Source organism: Auxenochlorella protothecoides, assembly GCF_000733215.1.
Source record: "Auxenochlorella protothecoides strain 0710 unplaced genomic scaffold scaffold56, whole genome shotgun sequence".
Lineage (NCBI taxonomy): Eukaryota > Viridiplantae > Chlorophyta > Trebouxiophyceae > Chlorellales > Chlorellaceae > Auxenochlorella > Auxenochlorella protothecoides.
The window spans coordinates 28240-41770 of NW_011934204.1; the positions used below are offsets into that span (position 1 = coordinate 28240).

The 13531-nt window shown below is 66.6% G+C and overlaps 6 protein-coding genes across 6 annotated transcripts in view; 2 read left to right on the top strand and 4 right to left on the bottom strand.

The window, feature by feature from the left end:
* Window positions 1-171: 171 nt before the first annotated feature.
* On the bottom strand, window positions 172-1236 carry F751_4994 (putative tRNA/rRNA methyltransferase YsgA; the record flags this gene model as incomplete). The annotated part of the gene is made up of 3 exons (XM_011398737.1): window positions 172-651; window positions 794-975; window positions 1143-1236. The coding sequence occupies 3 exons, from the start codon at window positions 1234-1236 to the stop codon at window positions 172-174; spliced, it is 756 nt and encodes a 251-aa protein (XP_011397039.1).
* Window positions 1237-2506: 1270 nt separating this feature from the next.
* F751_4995 (hypothetical protein) lies at window positions 2507-5137 on the top strand (the record flags this gene model as incomplete). The annotated part of the gene is made up of 6 exons (XM_011398738.1): window positions 2507-2978; window positions 3348-3451; window positions 3604-3695; window positions 3940-3988; window positions 4115-4174; window positions 4592-5137. The coding sequence occupies 6 exons, from the start codon at window positions 2507-2509 to the stop codon at window positions 5135-5137; spliced, it is 1323 nt and encodes a 440-aa protein (XP_011397040.1).
* Window positions 3722-3871, bottom strand: F751_4996 (hypothetical protein; the record flags this gene model as incomplete). Its single annotated transcript, XM_011398739.1, has 1 exon — window positions 3722-3871. One exon carries the CDS (start codon window positions 3869-3871, stop codon window positions 3722-3724), a length of 150 nt encoding a protein of 49 aa, XP_011397041.1.
* A 238-nt stretch (window positions 5138-5375) lies between the features above and the next one.
* Window positions 5376-7753, bottom strand: F751_4997 (Acetylglutamate kinase; the record flags this gene model as incomplete). The annotated part of the gene is made up of 7 exons (XM_011398740.1): window positions 5376-5504; window positions 5674-5835; window positions 6104-6202; window positions 6412-6608; window positions 6834-6978; window positions 7285-7413; window positions 7532-7753. The coding sequence occupies 7 exons, from the start codon at window positions 7751-7753 to the stop codon at window positions 5376-5378; spliced, it is 1083 nt and encodes a 360-aa protein (XP_011397042.1).
* A 650-nt stretch (window positions 7754-8403) lies between these two features.
* Window positions 8404-8739, top strand: F751_4998 (hypothetical protein; the record flags this gene model as incomplete). The annotated part of the gene is made up of 1 exon (XM_011398741.1): window positions 8404-8739. One exon carries the CDS (start codon window positions 8404-8406, stop codon window positions 8737-8739), a length of 336 nt encoding a protein of 111 aa, XP_011397043.1.
* An 892-nt stretch (window positions 8740-9631) lies between these two features.
* Window positions 9632-13531, bottom strand: part of F751_4999 (Myosin-2 heavy chain) — a gene marked incomplete at both ends in the record, with an annotated part of 6332 nt that continues 2432 nt past the window's right edge. Inside the window, 9 exons of the mRNA XM_011398742.1 lie at window positions 9632-9907; window positions 10209-10538; window positions 10730-10867; window positions 11310-11316; window positions 11547-11962; window positions 12050-12087; window positions 12278-12449; window positions 12661-12744; window positions 13051-13527. Coding sequence (XP_011397044.1) covers window positions 9632-9907; window positions 10209-10538; window positions 10730-10867; window positions 11310-11316; window positions 11547-11962; window positions 12050-12087; window positions 12278-12449; window positions 12661-12744; window positions 13051-13527 — 1938 coding nt within the window. The remainder of the gene's footprint in view (window positions 9908-10208; window positions 10539-10729; window positions 10868-11309; window positions 11317-11546; window positions 11963-12049; window positions 12088-12277; window positions 12450-12660; window positions 12745-13050; window positions 13528-13531) is intronic.

Here is a 13531-nt window from a genome sequence, read left to right on the forward strand (position 1 = left end):
CAGAAATATTCGTCGGGAAGGTTAAGATTCCCGCAGCAAGCGCCGCATGCCCGAGACGGTGGTGGATCCCGCACCAGCCAAAGGAGGCTGGGTTCAATCCCCTTCTCGGGAGATATAGATTCGTTTACACCGTCCAGGGTTTGGGCACATTCGCACGCAGCCTGGCCACCCTCACCGGCCGTCCTGAGGCTCTCCCAGGTGCGGCCATGCGCCGGAGCAGGCGGCCATGAGGATGGCCCCCGCCACCGCCACGTTCAGGGACTGCACCGACCCAGGCACCATGGGGACGCTCAGGTGGAGGCACGCGCGTGCCAGGCTGGCAGACAGGCCGCGCCCCTCCGCCCCCAGCACCAGCGCGACGCCGCCGGGGTAGCCGTCGGCGACATCCAGGGAGGGGAGGGCTCGTCCTTTCTTCCCCGCGCCCCCGCCCCGCCCCACCGCCGTCCCCTCCGGCACCATGGCCGCGAAGGCCATGCGGCCGGTGGCCTTCCAGGACGCCGCCAGCTCAACGTCCTCCGTCGCCACGAGGCGCAGGCGGAGCGAGGCGCCCTGGCTCGCCCGCAGGCACTTGTCGTTCCCGGGGTCGCAGCAGCCAGGCAGCAGTGCGACGTCGGTCCAGCCCAGGGCCAGCGCCGTGCGCAGCAGGGTGCCCTGCGACAAAAGGGGGTCCGAGAGCGTGTGGGTGGGAAAGGGCAGCGGCGGTACTCGGGCCTTGGTTGGCTCCCGAGTATGCAGTCGGCCCCACCCAGAGACCTCCCTGCCCCCTGTCCCCACAGCCCTCCCACCCTCCCACCATGTTGCCCGGGTCCTGCACTCCGTCCAGCACCAGCTGGCGTGGCCCGCAGGAGGCAAGGTCGTGGGAGTAGACGTTGCGCAGCACCTCCGCCGCCAATGTCCCGGGCCCCACGCTCTGGAGCCCCGTCAGCTTGCGCATGACAGGCGGGGTCACCAGCGTCAGGTTGCTGTGCGGTGTGCCTGGTGGTGGGGGCAGCAAGGGATGGGGGGTGGGTTTCAAGGCCTGGTGGATGCTGTTGGACAGTCTGAGCACGCCAGCTGGAGCCTGGCACATGCTGGCTGAGCAAGCATCTAAACTTTACGCAGGGGTATCTCCGGCACGACTTCCCCCCCCTCCTTTGCTGCACCTTCAGGGACGTCTTCCGGGGACAGGGCGAACAGGTTGGAGGTGTGCACATGTGGGGCGAGGTCCAGCACCAGAGTCCTGCTGACGAGGAGCATGCGGCCCTGCTCCCCACGGTAGGAGGCCGAGGAGCGCAGCTTCACGCAGTGCTTGACTGCAGGCAGCGTGGGGTATGGACCAATCTTGCATGGGCCACGAGCCTCACATCAAGTGGTCACTGGAAGCAGCACAGGTCTCCAACCCGAGCCAAATGTTCCTACTCGTCTCATTCTGGAGGCTGGTGATCCGTTCTGTGAGGGCCGAGCATGTGGGTCTGCGGATCCCGCAGCGTGGCACATGGGGCCGAGCCGACGTAAACGGGGACAAGTGCGGCACGGAAGCCTCCAAGCCAGCATACAACATTAAAAATGTTTGGAATTTGTGTAACTCGCCTACAGCATCCTGATAGGCTCTGGCACTGGCGCTGTCCCACGACCAACATATGCAACTATCTCAGGGTGGGAGATGCGCGTGCCGTGCATGCTTTGCCATCTACGGTATGGCTTCGGACAGATCGGCTTCCAAGTTTCGCAATTGGAGGTGGACCTGGACTCCAGGCATAGATGACGCTCCAGGGCCGATCGGTGCTCTGATATGGTCGGGAAGCTGCCGTGAGTACCTGTAATGCGCCAGGCCTCGAAAAAGTGAAACTGCGCGGACGAAATCGATTGCCCACCAAGACATCAATCGGTGCCCTTAAGGGCCCATCATGGAGCTTTGAGGCTGCGTCGAAGAGGATATACATATCTGGATAAGCAGCCTCTCTGTCGAGCGATTGCGTGGGTGCACGCTTTTCATCCTGCGAGTGGTGCACTTCCCGGGCTCCGCGTCGACACCGCCGCGAAAACTCCAACGGCGAGCCGTGCAGCGGTGGGGACCCTTCGAGAGGGCCCTGAAATCAGACGATGCCCGAAACTTCACCGACTACATTGGCTGCGGTGGAGGAGGCCGGGGCCCGCGATAGGCACGTCCTCCTCGGCCTGGCCTTCTGCACGGCTTGCGTACTGGTGGGGATGGGGGCTCCAAGGCCTTGGGGACTGTGGCCGACCTGGCGATGCTGCTGCGAGGTCCAACTGGATCACTGACTCCGAAACGCTCGCTTGACATCCTCCAACTCCCTGTTGTTGGCTGCAGGGTCACTATCCATGGTGCAGGGCGGCCAGGCCTCAACCACCACCCCGGGAGTCGCCCACGCAGAGCACGCCCCGGAAGAGGAGCAGACCCAACAGCCCCCCTCTGGCAGATGGCCCTCCACGCACGTTTCCGTGCGCGGCCGCCGCGCCGCAAGCCTCGGACAACTTGCCTCTTTCTCGACGAGCAGACAGCGTGATGTGCGATCCGCAGGACCCCACTCGGAGGCCACTCAGCGGGCCCTCGCCTGCTGAGGCCCACGGCGAGGGCGCCCAGGCCGGCCGGAGCGACTGCCAGAATTTCCAGCTGGACAAGCTCGACGTCGTCGCGGGGCTCTTGACCGACACCGCCAGCCTGGAGTCTGCAGGGCAGGGACCGTGCGATGAGCCCCTGCGCCTGCCGCCCGATGGCCTGCTGTCGCCGGCAAGGTCGATCCTTCTGACGAGCCGGAGTCCAGACCCCTCTCCCACGCATGGGGTCCTCCCCGGCCTAGGGCCTGAGGGCTCGCCGTTCGAGGGGGCGGGTTCCCCGGGATCGCTGACGCGGGCGCTGGCCAAGGTGTCCCAGCTCCTGGACCAGCTGCCCGCCGACAGCTGGTCGGTGCAACGCGCCGCCTGCAGCGCAAGGGGCGAGGCCGAGGTCTGCTCCCTCGGCAGGCTGCCGATCTCAGGTGGGATTATTTGTCATGGTGGCGGGGGATGCGCGAAGGCAGAGCTCGATCCTGTAGTCTGCTAGGGCGCCAGTGAGTTGTTCCGACCCCCATGCTTTATCCGAGCCCACACGCATGTCCCCGCCGCCCGCAGGCATGCGCCAAGAATGTGGTGATGGGGGGGCAGGGAATCGGGGCCAGCCTCGTTCTCCTCCCGGGGCCGTGGAGGGAGAGACACAGGCGCCGCCGCCTGGCTCCCCTGGCATCATGCGCGCGGCGAGCGACCCCGCCTCGCCCTCCCACCGCGTTTCAGCGCCCGGCAGCACGACAGACCCGACCAGCCCTGCCTCTCCGGCGTCATTCACAGCCTCTGCGTGCATTCTCTCCCAGGAGTCGAGCACGCCACGGCCCCTGAGCCGCAGGGTGAGGGGGATCGAGTGCTTGTTGGGCGCTGCTTCTGCCTCGAGATTGCTCTACATGTGGGCGAGCCCAATGTCCTGCTGTGGGGCGCTCGAGCGCGGCCTAGCAGCCAGTGGGGCCAGTAGAGTTACTCTAGGAGCAGCGAACCCACGGGGAGCTGCTCACATATACACCCGCCTCTGGATACGGCACCGAGGACCCACCCTCCCCACCCTTCAAAGCGCAGGTTTCCTTTGAGGATGGGATCAACCCGGACCGGCGAGCCTCGCCCCCCGCCCCGGAGCCTGCGGCATGGACCGACCCCTCCACCAGCCCGCCGTGCGTCGTGGGCTTGTGTCTGTGCACTACCGGCATCGTCCCCCTAGCTGTGCCACCCTCCTGCTCCACGTTTCACATGTCTCCCCAGCGTCACACAATCCGCCTGCCTGCTCCAGGGAGGGCTGCACCTGTGCCAGGATGTGCGTACTGCACTCTCCAGCACGTGCATGTGCCATGCTCCTCTCCACTCCCAGGACTTCCTGACCGGGCCTCACCCCCCGCACCCCCTCCTCCCCGCATGCAGGCGCGCGCCACGCCCGCCCTCCCTGGCGGGGTCCAGGAGCCCCCGCCCCGTGCGCGGGCGTCCGCCCATCTTCCCCTCGGTCACCCAGCCCGGCGAGGGTCCGGCCCCCCGTCGCAGACTGTGGGGCGGCGTGCCGGGGCCCGGCGGCGGGGCCTCCTGCGCCACGCTTTCCCAGGAGCACCAAGTGGAGGAGGCGGTGTCCCTGGCCCTGGACCTGAAGCTGCTGCGGCACTGGGTGTCGGGCGAGGGCTGGGCGCGCCTGGACCGGCGCGGCATGCCCTACCCGCCCACCCTGGACCAGGCGCTGGAGGCGGAGGCGGGCGCCGCGCGCGCCGTGGACGCCGCGCTGGGCGGCCTGCACGGGCAGGCCTGCGGCGCCGTCGCCGCGCGGCTGGAGGGCGCCTGGGCTGAGCTCGTGGCCGTGCGCACCCGGTGCTGGGCCCGACGCTCGCCGTGCCCCCTGGTAGGCTGTGGGGTGCTCACGAGTTTTGTTGGATGGGAGGGGGAGAGCTGCAGTTGCATGGCCCTGCCCGCATGGAGGAGAGCCAGCTCGGCTCTGGCGCGGCCTGTCACATGCGAGTCGCTCCCCAGTGCATGATCACGAAATCCCCTCGGCACAAACACTGAATCCGCTGCCTTCCCACCCTGGCAGGTGCGCGGCATCCTCAAATCGCCTCAGACGCTGAGGGCAGATCCAGCAGGCGTGAGTGAAGCTCGCAAAGCCGCTGGTCAGAGCGCCAGCCAGCGTGGGGCGCCAGGCGCGCAGGCGAGAGGACGAGACGGTCCGATGGACGACTGCGCCGAGCCGGCGCTGCCGTCCGACGCGCTGGCGACCACCGCGACCCAGCGCGACCCCGGATCCACCCCCGCCCGACCGAGCGGCGTGGTGAGCCCCGCGGCGGCACCCCCGCGCCTGCCAGGCGGCGGCGGCTCGTACGGCGCGCGCCTGCTCCTGCGCGCCAACGCCTCGCTCTCCCCCCTGTTCGTGAAGAGGGAGCGCGCGGGCCCCGGCGCCGACCACGCGCCACCGCCCTCCTGGAAGAGGGCGGTGGAGACGCGCGGGGGCCGCCTGCTCCTGCAGGCCATCGGCTCGCGGGGAGCGGGGGGGGCGCAGAATGATGCCGGGCAGGATGCCAGCTCGGCGCCCGGAGCCCGGCGCACGCTGCTGACCGAGGCCGGCGCGCCGTCGAGGCCTTGAGGTGTGCGCTAGCCCTCGCAAGAAAACAGCAGCCGCTGTGCACTAGGCCCCTGTGCGCGTGCGAGACCCAAAACTGACGACATAGCCTTCTCTACCACCACAATCTCTCATCCTGTGTGTTGCCTCCTCTTTCGTACTGGACCGTGCTCGGCGTCGCAATGATCAGCGTTACAATGATCAGCGTTACAACAGGGGGGAGCAGAGCAAGTGGGAAAGAAGGCACGGGTTCGTTCGCTTCTCACCCGGTGATCATGGTGCCCACACCCTCATCGGTCAGGAGCTCCATGAGGAGGGAGTGCTTCTGCCGCCCGTCGATGATGTGGGTGGCCCTGACGCCCTGGGACAGCGACCTGATGCAGCAGTCCACCTGTTATAGGGGAGGGGGGGAAGAAGGAGGGGGGCTGAGCGCTCAGAGGGCAGCTCTCGTCTCGAGGGATGTGCACGCACATCGACCAGAGCCTGGCACCCCAGGGCATGGCCGCCCTGCTCGACGTACTCCCTCACGCCCTCATCGCCCCCAAAACCCCTCCCTCCACCTTGGGGATCATGCCGCCGGCGATGATGCCCTGGCCGACCAGCTCGGCGCAGCCGCGCAGTGTCAGCACGCGGTAGATGGAGGACGGGTCGTTGCGGTCGTGCAGGATGCCGGCCACGTCGGTCATGAGGATGAGCTTCTCCGCCTGCAGCGCGGCCGCAATCTGCGTGGCAGGGTGTGCGATGAGGGAGGCTGGGGGGTATTGTACTCTGGCCCATGGCATGTGTGGCATGCCAAGGCATGTATGTCAAGGGAGACAAGTAGGGGAGGAGGCATGGATGGTGAAGGCCTGGGGCGTCCGTCGTGGGAACCAAGTAACATCAAGCATGCCAGCCGTTTCCGGACGGCAGGTGATGCCTCGTGAGCCGATGAGCCGAGGGTGTCTTCCGGCACAAACAGCCAGGAGATACCTACCCTCACCACCCGCGCACCTCTCCAGCGGCTGTGTCGGCATTCACGTTCAGAGCCTGGCCTGCGCCGTTTGAGGCGACCGACGCCACGACCGGGATGTAGTCGTCCGCCACTAGCGTCTGCAGTGGGCACAGGGATGCTTGGCAAGGAGGTCAGGGGGTATGGACGCAACAGATGTTCAACTTGCTCAACCTCCATGCGGTGCCAGATCTCACGCCTGGACCTCGAGACTCGAGTGCATGGTATCCTGACCACTGTTACCAAACTGTCGCAGTCTACTGCAAGGCAGACTCTGTCACCCAGCCCCATGCTCGCCTCACAAGCGCACCTTGATCAGGTCTGAGCGGACGCCGGTGACCTCGCCCACGAAGCCAATCTCCTTCTCCACCATCTGCCGGGCCAGGATGATGTCGGAATCCTTGCCGCACAGGCCCACCGCCCGCCCCCCAGACTGCTGGATGAGGGTCACCAGGGACTTGTTTACGCGGCCCCCCAGCACCATTTCCACCACATCCATGGTCGCCTCTGCAAGGACAGGGTGGGTGCGCGGAATTGGGTGGGAACTGGAAGATTAGGATTGAGGAGGGAAATGGGCTGGGCTCATGAACGCACAGGACAGCAGCCCAGGCCTGTCCCGCGGGGTAGTGGAACATGAGCATACAAGCGGGTGGCTGCAGGGCGCCCAGGGGGAGCGACCATGCACCGACCGGCTGCTCCTCTCCTCCCCCTTTCCTCCCATGCTTGTCCCACCATCGGTGACACGCAGTCCGTTCTTGAAGTTGGGCTCGATCCCCAGCTTGGTGAGCCAGATGTTGATTTCCGGGCCGCCTCCATGCACCAGCACGGGTCGGATGCCCACAGTAGCCAGCAGCACCAGGTCCGCCACGACGCCGGCCTGACAATCAAGCAGGGCATGAGTGTGATGGTACGGGAATTAGTGATGTGGACTCAGTCAAGGGGGGGGGGGTGTGAGGGTGCGAGGAAGGTGAGGGTGTGATCGTGGCTGGATCTGGGAGGGGACACTGATGCAAACCCCTTGGATACTCTGTCCAGAGTGTCTAGCATGTTCCAGGCCATTTCACCACGCCGGCCAATCCCTGGCTGCAGCCGAATTCTATGAATCGCTACCATCGCCTGGGCACCACGGATCACTGAAGCTACAAGAACAGACTCCCCATCAGATCCATGCCAGCCCCCTCACCTTGAGGGTGGGGTCCTTCATTGCGGCCCCGCCGTACTTGATGACCACGGTCTTGCCCCGGAATCGCTGCAGGTAGGGCAGCGCCTCCGAGAGGATGGACACGCGGTCCAGGGCCGAGAAGCGCTCCGTCTGCGGGAAGAAAGAATGAGCGGCGGTCGCAGGCCGGCACACTGTGGATGCTCCTGCATCCGAATCTCAAGCCCAGGAAGGCAATGAGGTTGGGGCTGGCCCCCCTTGGGGCTCAGACCTCCAAATGGTGCATGGAAGCATCCCTAGTTCCACCATCCCTCACAACACGTGCCTTGGCGATGGTTTCTGCCGCAGTGCTTGCTCCCTGACACCGAAGCGCCTGTGAGAGACACCTCCCAGCGCGCAGGAAGGGAGGGTTGTGCCTATGGATCGGGCGGACGGGGGTCCATCCCCTGGAGATGCCACCCACCAGGTGGGTTCCCTGGATGGAAGCCGACATGCCGCACCCGACGATCAAACCCTGAGATCTAAAGCATGCGAGATGCAAGTCGGGAGATTTTGGATGGGTACGGTGAGCCTTTTGCCAAGGAAGGATGAGTTCATGAGTTCAGAGGAGCCCTTGCCAACCCCCGGGCGCGCCCTATTCGGACTGGCACACGTGCCTGGGCATCGATCGACCCAGGACGTCGTGATTTCGCCGGCTGGATTAAACAAGGCGTGGGGCATCTCAGCCAACCACATTCCCACCTCTGACCACCAACGTTCCCGCAGCTTGCTCATTCACCTTCCAGCTGAGAGAAAGTTTTCTTTCGCGTGGTTCTCGTCCCCTCACTTTCCGAGCAACAACAAGGTCCGTCGGTTGCCCTAGGGCCACTCGAAAACGTGTGTTGCGGCCCGAGTGTTTGCCATGCTCCGGCCCCCAGGATGCCCATACCGCCTTAAATACCATCAACAATGATGAGTGTGTATGTCGGAGACCCTTCCGAAACCTGTGGCAGCTGCCCCGTAAGCTCGCTTCTCACCCGCATCCCCGTCGCCCCGCAGATGAACTCCCTCTTCTCAGCCATCCAGCCCGTCCTCGCGGCCCGTCTCCCTTCCCAGCGGCCGCAGCAGGTGGCATTCCGCCACCACCAGCATGTGTCCGCCCCCATGCGGGCCTTCAGCACCTACTCGGGCTCCCCCTCGCCGCAGCCCAAGCCCAGCAGCTCCCCCAGCGAGGCCCTGCAGGCCCTGCTGCAGTCCGACCTCGCGGCCAGTATGAAGGTGATGGCCGAGGGCGCCGCGGCGCAGAGCGTGGAGCAGGTGCGCAAGCTGAGTGCCGCCGCGGCTGCCGCCGCCCTTGCAGCGGGCGCCCGCGTGACGGAGGAGGCCAAGGAGAGGGACGCGCCGGCTACCCCGCCACTGGGCATGCCCATGCGCATGCGCTCCGCCCTGGAGCAGGCCTCCCACCAGACCAACGAGGCTCAGTATGTCCCCCGCTCATGAGCGAATGGATGCCGAGAGACGCGGGAGGCCTGAGTCGGAGCTCCCCCCTCCCAATAAAGCGCTTACCCGACGCTGCCTGTCCGATCGCAAGCGGCATGCGCCTGAGGCGTGCGTCGCGCACAGAGAACTCAGCGAGCCAGCGGCCGAGCGTGCCGCCGCTGGGCGCGCCCCCCCGGGGGCGCGCCCGCGGCGCCGTATTTTTGACACTGTCACAGCAGTCCCTTTTTGCAATAGTCGAATTTGACGTCGCCTGAGTCATAGCCTGTACGGACGCTGTGGCGGGAGAGGGTGGGTGGCCGCCGAGCAATTGCTCGGTCGCCTCGCCGCCCGCAGTCCCCCCGAGCCCCGATTTTCGATACAGCGCGTCTCTTCCTTTAGAGCACCAGACTGCCGAGATGCCCTCACTAGACCGTCCTTCCCGCAGAACTCCGAGACTGCCCTCCTGATCTGCTATTCTAGCGCCCCTTAGCGATCCCCCCCCCTCTTCCTTATGCTGTAGCGTAGCCCAAATGGGTGGGTAGTACTTAGCGAACTTTGATGCACACACACGTATGTCCCACCCCCAATCTGTGATGTGCCCCAGTGTACAATGACGATAAGCTGTAACCCAGTCCACGAAGCATGGGCAGTAGGGTGAAGTGTGCCACAGTGGAGGACTGCATTTTGGGGGATGGAACATGGAACAGCATGAAGGGATGCATGAAGATGAGCTGAGCCTGAGGCCATTGATCACCCTTACACCTCGCTGCAAGCCCTTTCACATCCCTGAGGAGAGCGGTCACCAGAGCAGGGGCAAAGCTCTTGCACGTACATGCCAGGGTCGAGAACCTGGCTGCATACGGACTGCGTCGGCGGCGCGGCCACCATGCGCCGAGGTCATCACGCGGCCGCGTCACCTGCCGAAGGGTTTGAACCCACGCCGGGCCTTCTTGCCGGAGCGCAGCGCGCGCTCCGCCGCCGCCAGCTTGCCCTTGAACGCCGTCTTCCACACGCGGTAGCGCTGCTGCAGCGCCGCCAGCTCGGCGTCGGGGTCCATGCCTGGGGCATCCGAGGCGCCGCTGTGCACCTCCATGATGAAGGCCACGTCGTCGTCGAAGAGCGTGGCCTTGCGCCGGAAGTCGCGGGCCAGCGAGGCCAGCATGCGCTGCGCCGTGGGCGGCGAGGCGGCCTGCGTGGTTTGCCGCGGGTGGGTGTTGTCAAGGGGTGGGTTCGGCAAAAGGGGTCAAAAGGGTCCAGAGCTTGGGGCGTGTATGGACGTGGAGAGGCACATTTGGAGTGGCCCGGGGGCACCAAGCATTTTGAGGCTGCATGCGCTGGGCAGGCTTGCTGAATGGCTGTGCTCCTTCGGCGAGTTCACCCAGACCCTAGCCCGCCTCTGCACAGTCACGGTGCGGTCGCAGGGCAGCTCGTACTTTCTCCTGTAGACACACGCAACCACTTCCCCAACGAGGCCCAGAACCACCACGCACCTCTGGGCGCCCCGGGTGCGGGGGCGAGGGCGTGAACTGGGAGTCGGGCGATGCGCCCTCGCCACCCTCGCTCACGGACATGAAGCTGACGTCGTCCAGGGAGGTGGACAGCCCCGGCTGAGTGCCGCCGCTGCGGCCGCTGGCCCGGGCGGCGGCCAGGGCAGCGTCGGGGTGCGGCGCTGCCTTGAACCCACCGCGGCCCCGGTCGCCTGCCCAGGCGGGGGATAGCCCCCCCGTCCCTGTCAGAGACTGCTGCAGCTGCTCCAGCTCGGCACGCAGCAGCTGGGCGTCGGTCTCCGCCTCGCGCCGCCCCGCGAGCGCCTCTTGCAGCTGCAGGGAGTAGGTGGGAAGGGATGAACGTGTGGTGGAGAGGGGGAAAGATGGAGTGCAGCAACTTGTCGCAATGGAGAGGGGGCGGATGGCACACACAAGTGCCTGCTGCTGCAGTACCGAACTGCATCATCCTCAGCAATTCAATCACTCTTCAGGATCACCCACAGACCCATTCCTACCCGACAAACCTGTGCATGCAGATCTGCTGAGGGGAGGCTGGGCTCAGCGCAGGGGAGGCTCTCGGTGCGGCGGGCGCCGAAAGACACCTCGCCGGTGAGGATGAGGCAGCTGGCGGCCGCCACGTCCGCGGCGCGCTCCTTCTCGGCCTGGGTGGCACGGCATCCGGCGCTCAGCAACGATGGCGCGAGGCGGTACTGACCCGCCTTTGCATGTCAAGCTTCAAAACCATCTTCACACGCGCTTCTCACTGCAATCCCAATCCTGGAATGCCCCCCAACGGCCACCACCCCAGCATGCGTCACAGATTTCCCCACCCAACCCCATCCCTCCGCCCACCTGATGGGCGGCCCAGGCGGCCTGAATCCTGAGGGCCGCAGCGCGCTGCGCCCGCAGCGCAGCGCGCGCAGCGTGGCCCCTGAAGGCGGCTTGCACGAGAATGGCGGAACGCGCGCGCCGGGCGCGGAGCTGGCGCACCAGTCGGCGCGCGGTCGCGCCGCGCCAGGCCGCCTGCAGGAGCGTGGCGGCGCGGACGTGGCGCAGGAAAGCGCGGCGCTGCCGCGCCATGCGCGCCCAGCTCTGGATCAGGACAGTGGCCCTGCGATTGTTGGGTGTGCGGAAGAAAGCGGTGAATCCGGTGACCTGGCGCGCCGTGCTCACGCACCGTGGCGCAGAGGGTGGTGGCTGCGAGGACCGCCCAGGCTGGGCCGGGCTTCGGGATCACTCAGCACCCGGCGAGGCCGCCTGTGCTTCCAGAGCGATGGATGAGTGCCCAGCAGCCTTCCCTCCTGGGTCCTCATCCCCGAGCCACCGAGGCAGCCCACCCACCTGAGCACGCGATCGGCGCGGTCCTGCAGCCGGGCCAGCACCCCCGCCCGGAAGAAGAGGCGGGTGCGCCCCGCGCGGAAGTCGGCGGCGGGGATGTCGAAGGCTCGCACCAGGTCCAGGCAGGTGTCCAGGGCGCCGGGCGGGGGCGTGCCTGGATGCGCGCGCTGCGTGCTCGCCCGCTCGCTGCCCAGCGCTGGCCCCAGCAGGTGCGCGTAGGCGGCGGCAAAGTCGGCGTGCGCGTGGCGGGCGGGGAACCCGGCGCGCGCCAGGCGCACCACCTCCAGCACGCCGCAGCAGCGCAGCTGGTGCAGCACGGCGCGTGGGTCGAAGGCGTCGGCGCGCTGCGCGGCGTTGGGCTTCAGGCAGCGGATGAAGTGGAGCTGGGTCGCGTCCAGGCCGGCCACCAGGCCGCGCAGCTGGTCCCGGAAGCGGGCGCCCACGGTGCCGGCCGCGGCGCGGCGCTCGCCCTCGCGGGCCCGCAGGCCCGAAGCCAGCTCGGCGACCAGGGGTTCGCTGCTGTCGGTGAGCACCAGCAACGGGTCTGAGGGTGGGGAAAGGGGTTGGGGGGCCTCAGAGGGTGGGGAAGGGGTGCGTGACTGTGGCGAGGGCATGATTGAGGACTTGGACCCCCCAAGCAATGGTGTCACAACGCTCCTGAGGTCTGGCAACCCAGCCCCGGAAGTGCTGAGGCAACACCCCCCTCCACCCCCATGCCCCAGGCTCTCACTCACCCTGGCTCAGCGTGTCGCGGTTCTTGTCCAGCATGGCGGCGCAGGAGTAGACCACGCTGCCAGAGGAGTGGTGGATGCAAAAGTCCGTGCCGGGGGCGCGAGCATCGAAGGAGAAGCGCGGGTGCCAGCCGGCCTCCTTGCGCAGCTTCTCCCCGAAGGTGGTGTCGTTGCCCTGCAGGACAGTAGCGAGAGGCGGGGGGGGGGAAGAGGTGGAGAGGGGAAGAATGTATATGGATACGGAAGGTGGCAGGTGTGGGTGTCGAACAAGGGCACTCTCTGCACTGCATTGGGCCTGGGAGGGTGCTTGAGCACATGATTCAATACGAGCAGGGATGCGCATGCCCAAGCTCAGGTGGCCCCCATGCCCGAACACGCAGCGGCACCTGGGGGAAGAGGCACTCCTCGTCCAGAAGGGACAGCACCCCCACACCCGCTGGCGGCCGTGCCTCCAGCAAGTCCACGCAGTCCTGCACGTGGGCGGGGTTGGGATGGAGGGAACGCTGGTTCAGCAGTACATGGCTCTGAGTAGGCGAGAGGTTGTGCATACCTGGACAGCATGGCATACCTGCCCAAGCCCATGCGGTTGGGTTTTCGCCCAGGATTTGGGCATCCGGCGAGCCAGCCATTGATGAACCCACGGTAACCCACCTTTTCACCTCTTTGTTTCTTCCATTATCATGTCGATGGCCCTCTGCTCTGCCACAGTCCCAGCTCTCCCATGCCATAGCAACATTGCCCCCCCCCCACAAACAAGAAGTCCCACAATCCCTCACCTGGTTGTCCACGAACTCGACGTCGGTCCAGTCGATGCCTTCGTCGCGATACACCGCCTGCTCCAGCTTGAACAGGTGGGCGTTGAACTGCTGGTGCAGGCGCTCGTTGGCGTAGTTGATGCACAGCTGCTCGAAGGAGTTGGTGGCAAAGGCCTCGAAGCCGTAGATGTCCAGCACGGCAATGGAGGCGCGGGGAGCGCCCGCCGCCACCAGCGCGACGTTCACCTGGCGCACCAGCCAGTCGAAGAGGCGGGCGTACAGGGCCTTGGCCAGCGCGTCCCGCCCCTCAGCGGCCGCCGCGGGACTCAGGCGCCGGCTGACGCGTTCGCCCCCCGCCGCCAGCTCGCGCGTCGTCAGCGCGGCGGCCAGGGCCTCGGGCGCCACGCCCAGCAGGCGGCAGGCGTGGCGCAGCGCTGGGGAGCGTGGGCCCCCCACCACCCCCGCCGCGCCCTGGCCATCGTCGCAGAAGTCGTATAACTTC